At 36.5% G+C, this 13,891-nt stretch overlaps 1 protein-coding gene across 1 annotated transcript in view; it reads left to right on the top strand.

Annotated features, from left to right (window-relative positions):
* LOC121853110 (ankyrin repeat domain-containing protein 11-like) overlaps positions 1 to 13,891 on the top strand; it is a 43,338-nt gene that overhangs the window by 21,295 nt on the left and 8,152 nt on the right. Inside the window, exons 5-10 of the mRNA XM_042347052.1 lie at positions 2,579 to 2,721; positions 4,955 to 5,132; positions 6,546 to 6,699; positions 7,743 to 7,990; positions 12,563 to 12,972; positions 13,446 to 13,572. Coding sequence (XP_042202986.1) covers positions 2,579 to 2,721; positions 4,955 to 5,132; positions 6,546 to 6,699; positions 7,743 to 7,990; positions 12,563 to 12,972; positions 13,446 to 13,572 — 1,260 coding nt within the window. The remainder of the gene's footprint in view (positions 1 to 2,578; positions 2,722 to 4,954; positions 5,133 to 6,545; positions 6,700 to 7,742; positions 7,991 to 12,562; positions 12,973 to 13,445; positions 13,573 to 13,891) is intronic.

The following is a 13,891-nucleotide window of genomic DNA, read 5'->3' as shown; positions in this document are numbered from 1 at the left end:
TTTAAAGAATATTATTGGCCAAAGAAAGGCTATAGGTTGGAGAATAAATGGTGATGTTTACCTCAGCGATTATAAGGTAATGGCCAGTAGGGTTAAGACCGAGATAAGAAAAGCAAAGAGGAATAATGAACTGAAGGTAGCAAAGGAGGCAAAGTCATTCCCTAAGGGATTCTTTCAAATGTATCAAACTGATAATGACAGAAAAATGAGCAATAATCTGAACAGACATTTTTCAACAGTTTTCACCACCGAAGATGGTACAGAGATAGAGAAGAAAATGGATTAAGAGAGATAGTAGTGACTAGTGACGATGTTAGTAAGCAAATAGACAAGTTAAAGCCTCATAAGTCACCAGGTCCTGATGAGATATTTACCAGAGTATTAAAGGAATGTAAGAAGAGCTTGGTATGCCCTTAGCAAAGTTGTTTAACATGTCATTAAAAAAACGGGTGTAGTGCCAGAATCTTGGAGGGTAGGAAATGTTATACCGATTTTCAAGAAGGGAGATTAGATCACTATCCTCTAACTTCTGTTCAATCAGTTTAACATCAGTTGTAGGCAAGTTGCTGGAAGTAATAATTTCAAACCCTATTCGAAATCATCCGAAGAAGCACAAATTACGAATGTGAATCCTTGTTCATTGATCAAGTTCTACTAACATAAACTCATAAAATTCGTCCTTCATACCGATTGAACCCTTGGTATTCACTCATCCACACTTCATATTTCAGTGAACCATAGGAGACATAAAACATATCTCAACTCATTTCTGAACCTCGAGTCAGCTACTTGTTTGAAGTGTGTAAGGTGGGCCGAGATAGTAATGTGTGGGCCCAGTTGGTTATATAAGGTGGGCCGAGATGGAGGTACACCGTATATATATCTCTTTAAAGTGTTGACTGTCATTATTGTACTTTCACACAACCATGAAATCTTAGCAATTTTATCTCTGCAATCAATAGTTTAGACAATTCTAAGACACTTTTCTTTTATGATGTTTCCCTTGCAAGTGATCTGAAAATGAACAAACCTAACCTCTTTGGACCCCCCAACAAAACAACACCCTCCCATATATGATAATAACGAGACTAAAACACATCCAATATCTCCGTTATTTGACATTTACAAGGTAAGTGTCATGGAAGAAAGGAGTCATAGAATTATTAGATCTGTAGATTGCAAATGCCCAAATCCCCAATTGAGGTGGTTGTACGTAGCTAAAATAAGGTAAGATTTGGTGAAGTTAGGTCAGGTTGCCAAAGATTTGATTGGTGCTTTTGTGTGTGTGTGTGTGTTTTAACCTCACAATTTCCCTCGTCTTCATAGTCCTTGCCCATTTTTTGCATCCATTGCCAGGAATAATGGTCATTCTTTTATACACCATCAGTTACATAAGAAAACCCTATTCTTGTTAAATGATTCAGGCCTTTCCTTGCCAAATTTTTGTTTTTTCGGCACAGGTATTTGACTTGTTGCCACCCTAAGAATTTTGAGAATTTTATAGTATCAATCAAAATTTTAGACAATTCTAAGTTGCTCCAGACTTCATATTACTGTATGCACTCTAGTTTGATTTTACATCATGTCATTTGCAGATGTACTGTATAGTGTGTACTGGTGTATTAATTTCCTTTTCACTTTATCATACTTGCTTATTTCTCCATACAGTGTGCAGTGTTTTGCCATGTTTTTACATAATAGTGATTCAGCCTCTTCTGTTGAGTAAAGAATATCTTTTTTTATTTTATTTTTTTATTTTTTTTTACAAGTTAGTCTCTGAATAAAAGTTTATTTGACCTAAGTGTAGAGTAACCTCTGGTAAGTATTTAGGACAGGGGTATTAACATTTATGGTATAACCTTACCATATTTATTACATTAAATGTAATTTTTGCAGTGTTTATCATCGTGAATTTTGTGTATTGGGAATATACTGTATACGAGTTGTAGGTGTTAGGATGTTATGGCCAAGCATGAGTGATGTAAACTTGAATATTTGGTGCTGAAGAATGTTAGTGTGGAGAGACCCTTACAATAAGAAATTCCTGCATTCAAGCTTCATTATTTTGAAGTAGCTAAGAAAGTCCTGCATTCAAGCTTCATTATTTTGAAGTAGCTAGATTGTGTAACAACAGATTCTTTATTAACAAGGATTTACTGTACAGTACCTTCTTTGTTTCACCATAAATGATGAGTAAGTCTGTCTTAAGCCAACTGAAGGCTGATCTTATATAGGGCTGCTATGTATACTGTGCCATACCTTCTGTTAGCCAGTCACATCTTAATTAGCAAACTGCCCTTGAAGCTGCTACAACAACTAGTCTTGGTCAAAATGTTGTGATTAACTCATAACCTGTCACACCACCACCAAGCTTTAAAGATTATAAGAGTTTCACAGCACAGTGTACTCATTAGTGTACCAAGCCTTCAGTGAGAGCAGGCAAGTTGTGGCACTGATAGTATGTTTTACCTGTTGTATAGGAAGGAGGGGGTCATGCTACAACATTGTAATGTTCCATTTACGTTTTTTTCCAATTTTCTGAATGGTATTATAACAGGTGTGAAATATCTTCCACCAGGTTGGAGTGCCCTACATGAAGCATGTAATCGGGGATTTTATAATGTTTCCAAGTTGTTGATTGAAGCAGGAGCAGACGTAAATGCCAAAGGTTTAGATAACGATACTCCGCTGCATGATGCCTGCATTAACAATCACTTCAAGGTAATATTTTCAGAATTCTTGTTCCTCTGCCCTTGTTATTCTTTTTAACTAAATTGATGTCACTATAATACAGTACATCTCGAGAGAGATAGTTATGAGTTAAAGTACACATTCATGTCAAACTGCCCTTTTGCCATGCATCTCATATTATTCATACATTATATAACTAACTGCACCCCAGGATTCCCTAGTTTCACTGATTGGGCAAATGTGACTAATCAACCAATAAGTGGTAAAAAATACCTATACAGTATAAGAAATCTAGTGATAACTAGGTGCTGTACATTGAGCATGTAATGTCACTGGTCTGTACACAGACCTTGATCTGCAGTGATTTTCAGAATTTGCTTAGATGGATTGGTCAACCCACCACCATCATGTACTCTGTTGCCTTTCCCTTAGTGAAACATTTTCAACCCTGTCTCTTACAATGCAGATGTCTGTCAGCTTCCTGTTTTGAAAATTAAATGCTACTGGGCTTTTGCTGTTAAGCACTTTTGAGGGGGTTGAGACGCAGCTACACATTTCCAGTTGGTTCAAATTCACAATGAAAATTTTAACATTTTATGTCTTTGCAAGGTTGAATTCTATTTGTTAACCTAACCAGTTTTTGCTCTTGGCATGTTAGCTAATGTGCCTGTTCAACTCTAGGATTCATGCCTCGGAGTAGTTGATGATTTCAAAATCAGTGACACTACACTTACAGGGGTTTAGTTGATTATTGGGAACTAGGACCTGGGCTGAAATATACAGTACTGTAAATCTAATTTGGTGTGGTCATTGATGAAACTACAGGCTGTTTCTCTAAGACTGCTGAATTTTTGGGGAATGTCCTCAAAATGCTCAAAGCAGGACTAGCCAGGCTTGAATACACATTTCTTGGTTTGAGAATTTTATGTAAAGTACTCGCTGGCATTTTATTTTTAAATGAAGGGCTTTTTCACTTTAAACAGTTGGATGAATTGGTGAAATTAATTCAGGCTGACAGACTACTACTGATCTTTTCTGACTTGACATCTGAGTCACACTCCACCATGACCACATGTGGACTTAAACATTTTTGAATGATCAGGATTTTATTATTATTAGCTTTTAATTTTCTGAAATTTGCATCATGGAATTTGAATTACAGTAAAACCTCCATAACTCAGTACATACAAGGCTGAGGTCTTGCCGAGTAATTGAATTTGCCGACTTATCGGTAATAAGCGCCTATATACAGTACAGTACAAGTATAATTAAATAAAAAATAGTTGTATTTGGTACTGTATTTACCAACAACAAAGGGCAATTTCTTGATGAGCTTGTAAGGGGCAGATGAACTGTACAGTACTGTATAATGTACTGTATTGTGTGTAACACTTCACAGGCACTGTACAGTAGAGTAAATTGTTCTGATGAACTTAATACTATTGTTTATATTGTATGTACTCTTAATACATAACAGGAACACTTCATAGGCACTGTAAATAATTGTTCTGACAAACTTAAGACCACACTTTATACATAGCACTTAACACTATCTGTACAGTAACACATGACAGGCACTTAATCACTGTTAGAAAGTCTACCTGTGATGAGAGGTGAACATAAACCTGATGTTCACTGGCTGTCAACTGAAGCTCAATGTGGGCCTGCTTGCTGAATTCTTGCTCATAACTCGGCTCCTGCTGACTTGGTGCCGATTTGTCGACTGCTCAAAAATGTAACGGTTATCTGGTGCTGTACCAATTTATCACAAATTTAGACTTATCAGATGCTGAGTTATGGGGGTTTTGCTGTAGTTTTAAGAGAGAGAGAGTAACCCCAGTGTTGTCATAATTTTTTTAAAGACACTGTCTTAAAGTGAAAAATGAGAATGCGTTGTTTATGTAACTAGCTTCTTAATACAGTGTACAGTATAAAGTAATGTAGGTGAAGATGTGAGTAATGTATTTTGGTGATGAAATCAGGTGGAAGTATATTAGAAAGAGACTAAATTGGAAGAATGGCAGTATAGTATATTACTGTACAGGTAAGTGGTGTGCAGTTTACTGTTGCTCTGCTGGTGGAAATAATGTAGAATGTTTTGTACAGGGATTAAAAGTTAGAAGATACTAGTGATTTAGAAGGATTCTTCATGCACTTTTGGAAATGAGTTACATTTTGGTAGTAGATAAATTTTTTGTGCACATTTCAGAGATGAAACTCCATTAGTTTAAAAGTATCTTATCTGAGTCTTCAATTGAATCAGCTGGTGCGGCTATTGCTAAGGTGTGGTGCAGGAGTTGACGTTGTGAACAGACGAGGGAAGACTCCACGTGACGTGTGTCGCTCCCCTGGAATTGTGTCACTGATAGAAGCAGCAGCACGTGGGCACCTCCAGGAGTTGGGCTCATCTTCTGGTGACGAACTCCCGCAACATTACAAAGGTAGTGTCTCATCATCGCAAAAAATAATACTGTAAATAAAAATAATCTTTATCATTAGAATTGAAGTAAAGTAGAAAACACATTTTGACTCAATTGTGTTGCACTGATAAGATGGTTAAGTTTTTATATTTCCTCCTTAAACTTCATGAATGGTAGGATATACCATTGATAATTTTATTGATCTTTGTAATTACTGATAGTAATGATTTTATTTTTTTATATTGCAATGGTGTTGGATTTAAGATTTTTTAATAGGCAGGGGTCAGTCTCTGACATGGACCCCACCCTGAAAAGGAAACAAAGGAGAAAAAGAGGATTAATTTTGAAACATTCAAGCCCCTCATATTTAGGGACAATTAATTTTTCATGTTGACTATTCATGAAGTAGGTGTCACTATTTTTTGTAGAGCTCTTCCTCAGTAATTTCTAGTGTTAAAAGTCTAGATTGAACAACACAGGAACTCTATCGTCTGGTGCCTTTTTTAAACTGCTGTAACAACAGGGCACTATGATTCCCATCTTGTTTACAGCACAGTATTATATATTAGTTGTGTGTCCATTCTTATCTCGTCTTTCTACCTCCTTCTTGGCCATTCCCTGTCTTTACCACCCTTTAATGCTGAATTGTTATTAACCATCTTGCTCATCAAGATGTGAATCACATCAAATTATTGGGTCGCACTATTTGCATCAGTGACGTAAATTGTCATTAGGCATCAAAAATTCCCCCCCCCTCCCTACCCTCCCTCCCTCCCTCCCTCCCCCCCAAAAAAGAAGATAATTGAGTACATTTCTTTGTGCGTCATGAATGCGTGATCTTGTGAGGGAAGCTTCCAGAAAGTACCAAAGCGTGTGTTGAGTTTACTGTCCATCAGTTTTTTCCCATCAACCATAATTAGTCATAAAAATTCCAAAGCCCCTGTTGGAAAGCTCCTAAAATTCTGCTTCTATAACTTTCATAATAATGTATCTTGGTTGATTTGTGAGAAAATATCTTGAGATATGATGCTGGGAATACTAGTAATTCATTTTTTCTTTATTCAAGGTGAGAAAAGGGGGTTTCTCTCTCCTCTTTTCTCTCCTCTCTCTCTTCTCTTTTCTCTCCTCTTTCTCTTCTCTATTTCTCTCTCGTGTGTGTGTTTGCTTATATTACAGTCAAAACAATAACAAAGCCAGTGGTGTATAAATCATGCCCCCAAAAATTCTTGGGGGATAAATTGGCTGCACGTAGAACAAAGATGACCAGACCTTATACGAGTGGTCCCATATGACTTTTGTCGTGGTCACGGAAACTTGAAAACTTACTGCGGGCATGAGAGGGTTAATGGTGCCTCTGTGGAATTTGAAATTATTAAAGTAAATTTTAATTTATTTTATTTTTTTCATGTCTTTATATAATTTTATTATTATTAGGTGGCAGTTGCACAAGTATGTCTAGGCGGACTCCTCCTGCCAACAAATCTTCGGAGGAAAAACCTGGGGGCGGTCCCGGGTCGCCAAGAGTTACCCTTCGTTTACCTAACACTGTTGCACGGACACCAGAGAAGCCCAGACAACACGACACCAAGTAAGTCCCACACATAATGATGATGAGTCTGAGTGTGAAGGATTACTGTACCAGAATTAACAAGAGTTTTAAGTCGTGTGTAAAGAGAGAGTTGCAGTGAAATGATCCTCTTTTGCCATTTAGATTAATTTGTGTGTGTGTCAACCCTTTGGCTGCTACTCTAGGCTGTAATATAAGGAAATTTATACCCCTTGATCTTGGTGTATGAATTTTGTTGGAGGGGCTTCTGAATTCATACTTTTGATTCCTGCATCACTCGGCTTGTCCTGTCTTCTCATGTGCAACTCATATTTTATAATATTGCACTGCACTTTCTTGTAACTCTGTAAGTAAGGTGGCCCTTTTTTTTTTCTTTTTTCTTTTTTTTTAAACGGTGATTAGCCCACCCGAGCATCAGGGCCTGGGGGGCGAAAATATAATAATAATATTTAATAATAATTAATAAAAATAGATAAAAATTATAACTCAAAAATAAAAATAACTAACCATAAACAAATACACAAACGAAAAAATAAATCTTAGAGTGAGAACCGATATACAGCATGTTTTGTTGTCAATAGTAAGAGAAACAATTGAAACCCTGCAATTGTGTGTAAATGAGGCAGAAAGTCAGATCAGCAACCTGGGACTTGGTCACAATTTTTGTGATGCCATATGGCAGCAGGGTCTACCATAGACAACACAATATGCTTCCAATATCTTCCCAGGCAGTAGTACCTCCCTGTTTGGTAGCTGCCTACTACTTCTTTACAGTATATATGGAGTGAGGATCTCCTTTATATACTGTTGAGGTCTGAATTTTGAATAACTATCACTTTTAATGTACACAGTAGTTAAATGCTATACTGTATAGGTAAATGGTAGTTTATGCAATTATAATCACCATAGATAGGTAATTGAGAGGATCAGTTTGAAGAGGGGTATACTGTACTGTAATAGAAAGAGAACGTTTGTATTTGTAATGGTTTAATTGGTTATTGTGAAGGGCACACTTGAGGGGTTTGTGCTTCATAAGAGTTTAATGGTTAACAACTTGCTTTCAGGAACATAATGGAGAGTAGTGAAGATGTTTATGAGTTTAAATGTAGCAAGGATGAGGGAAGAAGCGAGGAAGAAGAAGACAAAGGAGCTGGGACAGTAAGAACAGAGGGAGGGGCCACAGAAGAAAAGGGAGATAAAAGGGGAAGAGAACCAGAGCCTGAAGAAGATGAGGAAGCAAGAAAAAAGAGAAGAAAAGAAGATGTTAAAGAAATTGCCAAGGGAGTAGGAAGAGGAGGAGGCCGACCAACTGGTATGTTTTGTTGTAAGATGTTATTACTTTTATTCCACGTAAGGATTTGATAAAGTTTTCATTTTCATATTGTGTCAACGCATGCATTGTCGTCGTCATCATCACCACCATTTTCCACAGTTTCGTGGGTTAACCATGATTACAGGACGGCCTGGTGTCCTAGTTTCCATAAGCAAAGCCATTTCTTTTATAAGCTGATCTCAGCCAATTAGAGTTTCAAGTACACAATACTGTAAAGAAAGCTAGAAACCTACAGTACATGTACAGTATCCTCAATAATCACGGGACCCGATAATCGCTGATCTGGCTTATCAAGGTGTCCTCAGTTGCTTATCACCTATTGATCTGGGTTATCTCGGAATTATCGTGGGACAGCGGCGGGTCTACGAGAGCCAGCTGTAGCAGTGACTGCCAAGAGATGGCAACACTACACATGGCACCAGCTTCCAGTGACAGTATTTGCTTCCCCGCACTGTTTTGGTCAGTGTTTGAAGATGGTTTCCTGTTCCATGCTTGTTTTTGGTGCAATTTTTGTAACTTATGCTCCACCATGGCACCTGTGAAGAGTGTTAAGGTTCCTGATCCAGCCAAGCGACGAAGACGTGTGTATTCTCTGGTTGAATGTTCCGATGTTCCCAACAAGGATAAACATCCGCTTGGCCACACATCTTTTGCGTTTTATCACTTTTTTCCACTCCACCTCTCTAATCACTCCCACCTTTCTGCTTTCACACTCCATAATTAAAAATTTCTATAGCATAATGTGGAAGGAATATGACTTTGTTCATTTATACTTACACTCAATTTTGTGGGTAGACATCAGGTGTTCAGTTGTGTCTGGCAGTGCTGCAGCCAGTGTTGCCAAACAAACTGATTGACACATCATCTCCTCACCACTTAACACAATTTCCCCCTCCACCACCAGCTCCATGATCACCAACATCACCACCTGAATCATAATTTCAGTGATGGATTTGCTTTAGCCAGAGCAGATTAGCACGATATTCCACCCACTTCCCCCTCCCTCCCTCCCTCCCTCCCTCCCTCCCACCCACTGTATCTCGTTCTACTGTGACTGTCATTCATGATACAGTACTGTACATTGTTATTCATTAATTAGTAAAGATATGTTACTGGTCAGTTAGGGATTGTATCTTTTGAGTCGTGGGATGAAAAAAAATTTCCCCCTTATGTTATGTGTTTTGATGTGTACGGTTTTGCTTATTATGGTAGTTTTCTGGGACCTAACCCCTGCGATTATTGAGGATACATGTATAAACATTTGGCTGCAGTTATGAGGGAAAGCCATTCTTATGCCTTTCATATTTTAAATGAGACATGATTTTCAGGTATAATTTTTTTAATAGAGATTATAGAAATGAATACAAGCGTATTGATGTCCAAATTGTTACATAATAAGCCTATTTAGTTTATACACTTCATTTATATTTGAGAAACTGACTTTTTGTGGAATTGTAGCAGAATATTATTATTGTTATTATTATTACTATATTCCAGTAGAACTTCGATGAATTGGATTCATTGGGGCAGATTCCCATTCTGAAAAATGCTAAAGTAAGAAAAAAAGTGAATTTGTGGGGGGGGGGGGATCTAGACATATCATGAAAGAATCAACTTTAAAAAAAAGAAAACCACACTCAACACCATGAGTCATTTGGTTACTAAGGGCAAACAGCTGATCATCTTAGTTCCTTTACCACTCATGCTTACCACATCATCTCTCTTCAGCACTTAGTAAATTATTGCAGTACTGTAGTGTATTTATCATCACATAATATGTAGTGTATTTATTAGCACTTAATAAGTAATATTGTGGTGTACTGTACAGTATTATGCATCTGCATATACCCTGGTTTATTCATTAATCAGTGTTCTAGGTGTACAAGTAGCCAAATTGTGCCATCATGTATCACTCAAAGGTAGTAAATAACGTTAGGAAGGAATCTTCATATACAGTGTGTTACAGTCACCTTTTTGTAAACTTATTTGCTGAAAGCTCTATCACAAATGCATCTTAAGTATAGCATATTCTTTTATTTTCAAGTAAAATTACAAATTACATTTTGTATATTTTCTCTATTATTGAATATGTTACATTAATCATATTGAACCATACACCATAAGAAGCTGATCATGGAGATTATAATACTGAATCAATTAACCTGGTGAATGCAGCAACACCCAATGAGATGAATGAATTTTAACCTCTCAAAAATACTGTGTATATAGTTTGACTCCCTATATTTTGCATACAAATTTGATGAGAAAACTTTAAATTTACTCAAATATACAGTGGGGTATGCTATAACGTTTCTAATTGGTTCTAGAACCTTGTTCGTTATAGCATTCGTTTGTTATAGGAGTAATCCATTCCAGGCCCCCAAATACAACCACTTAACACTGAAAAATATAATATAAAATTGTAGAAATTGTAAAAAAAAGTGCATAAATATGCATCTAAACCCCTGAAATAAAGAATATCATTAATACTTATAATGTAAAAACAATAAATTAGTAAAAAAAAAATATATTTTTTTTTAAATGTTCGTTGTAGGAGTTTCGTTCGTTATAGCATTCTCAATTGTATAGGTAAAACCGTTCGTTTAGGAATATTCGTAGTACGATCCGTTCGTTATAGCATACCCCACTGTATATGGTATACTGTACACATCTACTTTATCTCACACTGCACAAGGCCATCTATGCTACACAGTCATGTACACATGTTCTAGAATCTAGAACCTTACCTACATGTGTTCACACTATAAATATAAAACAACTGAATTTATTGAAAGTACTGTACTGTATATCATTTTGAATTGGATTGAAACAGTTTATTTAGAATGGTTGTTTTATTTGAACTAATTTATTATGAGCTTAAATAAGCCAATCTGTGTTAGTGCAATATGCTGGGTGCTGTTGTGAACATTTGTACCTCCCTGCTGATATGGTCGTCCAAAAAAGCCGATTCCTTCCGAGTAATTAGTCAGAGTGTTTAAGGTGTGTGTGTGTTTTACAGGGAAGTGTGTAACAGGATATCATGTAATCTTATATACAGTACTGTATATATAAGCAGATGCTACACAAATGACAATTTCCTCATTTTATTAAATTTATAGTCATATGTTTACAATAATAAATATTATGTAAGTATAATAAGACCATTGTATTTATAATAAAACATGATGAGGGACCCACTGGTGGGCCACTTGGCATGAAATGTGTTAAGTAGTTAATTCTGAAGCTTAAATCCCCCAACCCCTTTGTTAAGTTACCTGCAACAAATATAAGTTATACCATACTTCACTTGCTTCTGGCCCTTTGAGTTTGTCATATAGCTATCATGTGTGTTAACCCATCTGCTGGAGCTTGTGATAAATATTCATGCAAAGTATGCACAATTTCGGTAATTATTGATGACTGATCCCTGGCGATTTTTCATAGAACATGGTTGTAAAAACTTCGCAATTTTATGTGTTCTACAGTGGATACTGTCATAGTTTGTGCAAATGTGTTAAAAAGTGGTTATTTATAATTTTAACCTAACCTTGGTTGATAAGAAAAGCAAGCAGAAGAAGCGGTGTTAGAAGACCTCAACAACCTGTCCTAACCAAAGAAATCTACCTAGCCCCCCGACCCCCAATATATTAAACAGAAAGAGCTTACTATTATATGGTATAATCTAATTTTATGCTGTTTGTGGATGTGAGGGCTGCAGCTCAGACCCTTGCAGCTCATAGAGTACATTGAGGTAGGCCTCGATCGGAGCACGGCACAGGGGAGTGTTTTGAAATACAGTTCAGGGTATGTCAATATGAATGGCCGTTTACATCCGGGGATGAGAAGTTACCATCTCATTACTGATGAGAAGACAAAGTGGTGTACATCTGGGCACCAAACAAAGAATTTGCACAGGAAGTGATTATCATATCAACTTGCTGATGAAAATGTCGTAAAAAAAAATAAACAAAAACAAATAACGCGTTGGTGGGTTAGTCGTCAATATTAACCCAATTTTCACCAAAAAATTTAAGTTCTTCAAAAATAAAGCATATTTCCATCTTCCAAAAGTATAGATTTTCTTGCAGGCTAATGGTAAATGAAAAAAAAAATCACTTTTCTAGTTTGATTAAGCTTTTGTGGTTCTGGATTACTAGGAGATGGAGGGAAATATACTTCCTCCATAGCGGCTCTCATGTACTGAGCCAAGACTAGGAATGCAAGTGTGGTGTAGGGGGGCCTAGAACCCTACACTCTTAGTTTATAAATGTGTCACTTGGCTCTCAATTTTAAGAATTGTTATAAAAATCTTGGCAGCAGGCTTAATTATGCATATCAACTGGCTTTTCACAGCTGTAGAGTTAAGGTGGGTCTTTAATAGCTATAACATATACTGTAATGTAGATAGATAATAAACTAGAATATATTTACTGTATTTAAGTAGAGATGAATAATGACTACCCTGCAATGAACTCTATAACAAAGTTCTGTAGTTTGTATTTATTTCACTATGAACTATTTAAGAATTGTAAATTCATATATTCTTACCAGGGACTTCAGACAAGAGTGTAAAGTCAGGAGGTCGTGGATGTACTGGGAACAATAGTGGAACTGGTGGAACAAAACAATCATCTGTAGCAAGTGTCACGGTAATTGGGGAGCGCAAAAGTCCAATGGGATCTGCTGCCAATAGCCCCAAACCTCCAAGCACCAAAAACAGTGGTGAAAGTAGTGATACTGAAGATGATGTTAAAAGTGAATCAAGCTCTGGTGCTGGACCTAAAGTTCCTCCCCTGAAGATTGTGCTGGGAGTTGGTGCAGAACAAGAACCCAATACTCGAAATGGCAAGAATTCTAGTAATCGTCAGTTGCCATATGTAGTCAATACAAGCTCGGGAGAAGAAAAAGAGGTTGTACCAGAAGGGAAAGAGCTCATTTCTACCGTTAAGGTGAACTGTGATGTACGTGGCAAATTTTTTTGTGCGTTTGTAGGATTAAGCATTTATTTCAGTATGTACTGTACATAAACTTTTTTTTTATTAACTGTTCTAGTAGGTACAGTATAAGTAAATGAAGTGTATATTAACAATAACAATAACTTTATTGTGATTATTTGTGTTGCTAATTTTATTATTACTGTGCTTGTAAATATAAGAGTTTGTTGTTTGCTTTTCCCCAGTACTCTACTGTAATAATATGAACATTCGATTGGTAAAAATATATAGAAACTTGATTTTTTTTATTTTTTTTCATTGTAATTCATTGACTTAGTGGCATAGCTGGGGTTGTTTATGTTCCTCACAACATGAATATGAGACTGTACGTATATTACATTTATAAAGAAATAAACTTTTTATAGCTCAATAGAATTCATGAGCTCACAAGTACTGTACATTGGTGTGTGTAAATGATTTTCCTTTTTCTCTTATTTTAGGTGGAGGATCAAAGTAACTCAAACAACAACTGTGGCAGTAGCTCTGGTAGTGAAAAGGGCAGTGGCACCAGAATTACTAGATCCCAGCGAGGAGGAAACTCAAGTTCTGCGGAAGAGTCTACTTCAGGTTGGACTTTAAATCATGCCAGTACAGTACTGCTTATTATAGGGAATGTTAGGATTTAACTTGAAAGTTTGATTGGGAGTACTGAAAGAACTGACAGTACTGTGCATGTTGAAATGAATTTAAGATGAGACTTGATCATCATATGAACCATACTCTGAGATGAGCTCTTGGACAACTCCTAACTGCCGCTCATTCTATCATTGGCCTGCATTGACTCACCAATAAAAAATTAATTAGAAAGTTAATGTAAATCTCCTATACAACATTAAATCCACAGTCAAGTGTCTTGAGAAAAGAGAATAATGAGAATGTATGTATC

Source organism: Homarus americanus, unplaced genomic scaffold (genome assembly GCF_018991925.1).
Source record: "Homarus americanus isolate GMGI-L3 unplaced genomic scaffold, GMGI_Hamer_2.0 scaffold32871, whole genome shotgun sequence".
NCBI lineage: Eukaryota > Metazoa > Arthropoda > Malacostraca > Decapoda > Nephropidae > Homarus > Homarus americanus.
The sequence above is the reverse complement of the archived record's forward strand: the minus strand, read 5'-3'. Positions and strand labels throughout refer to the sequence as shown.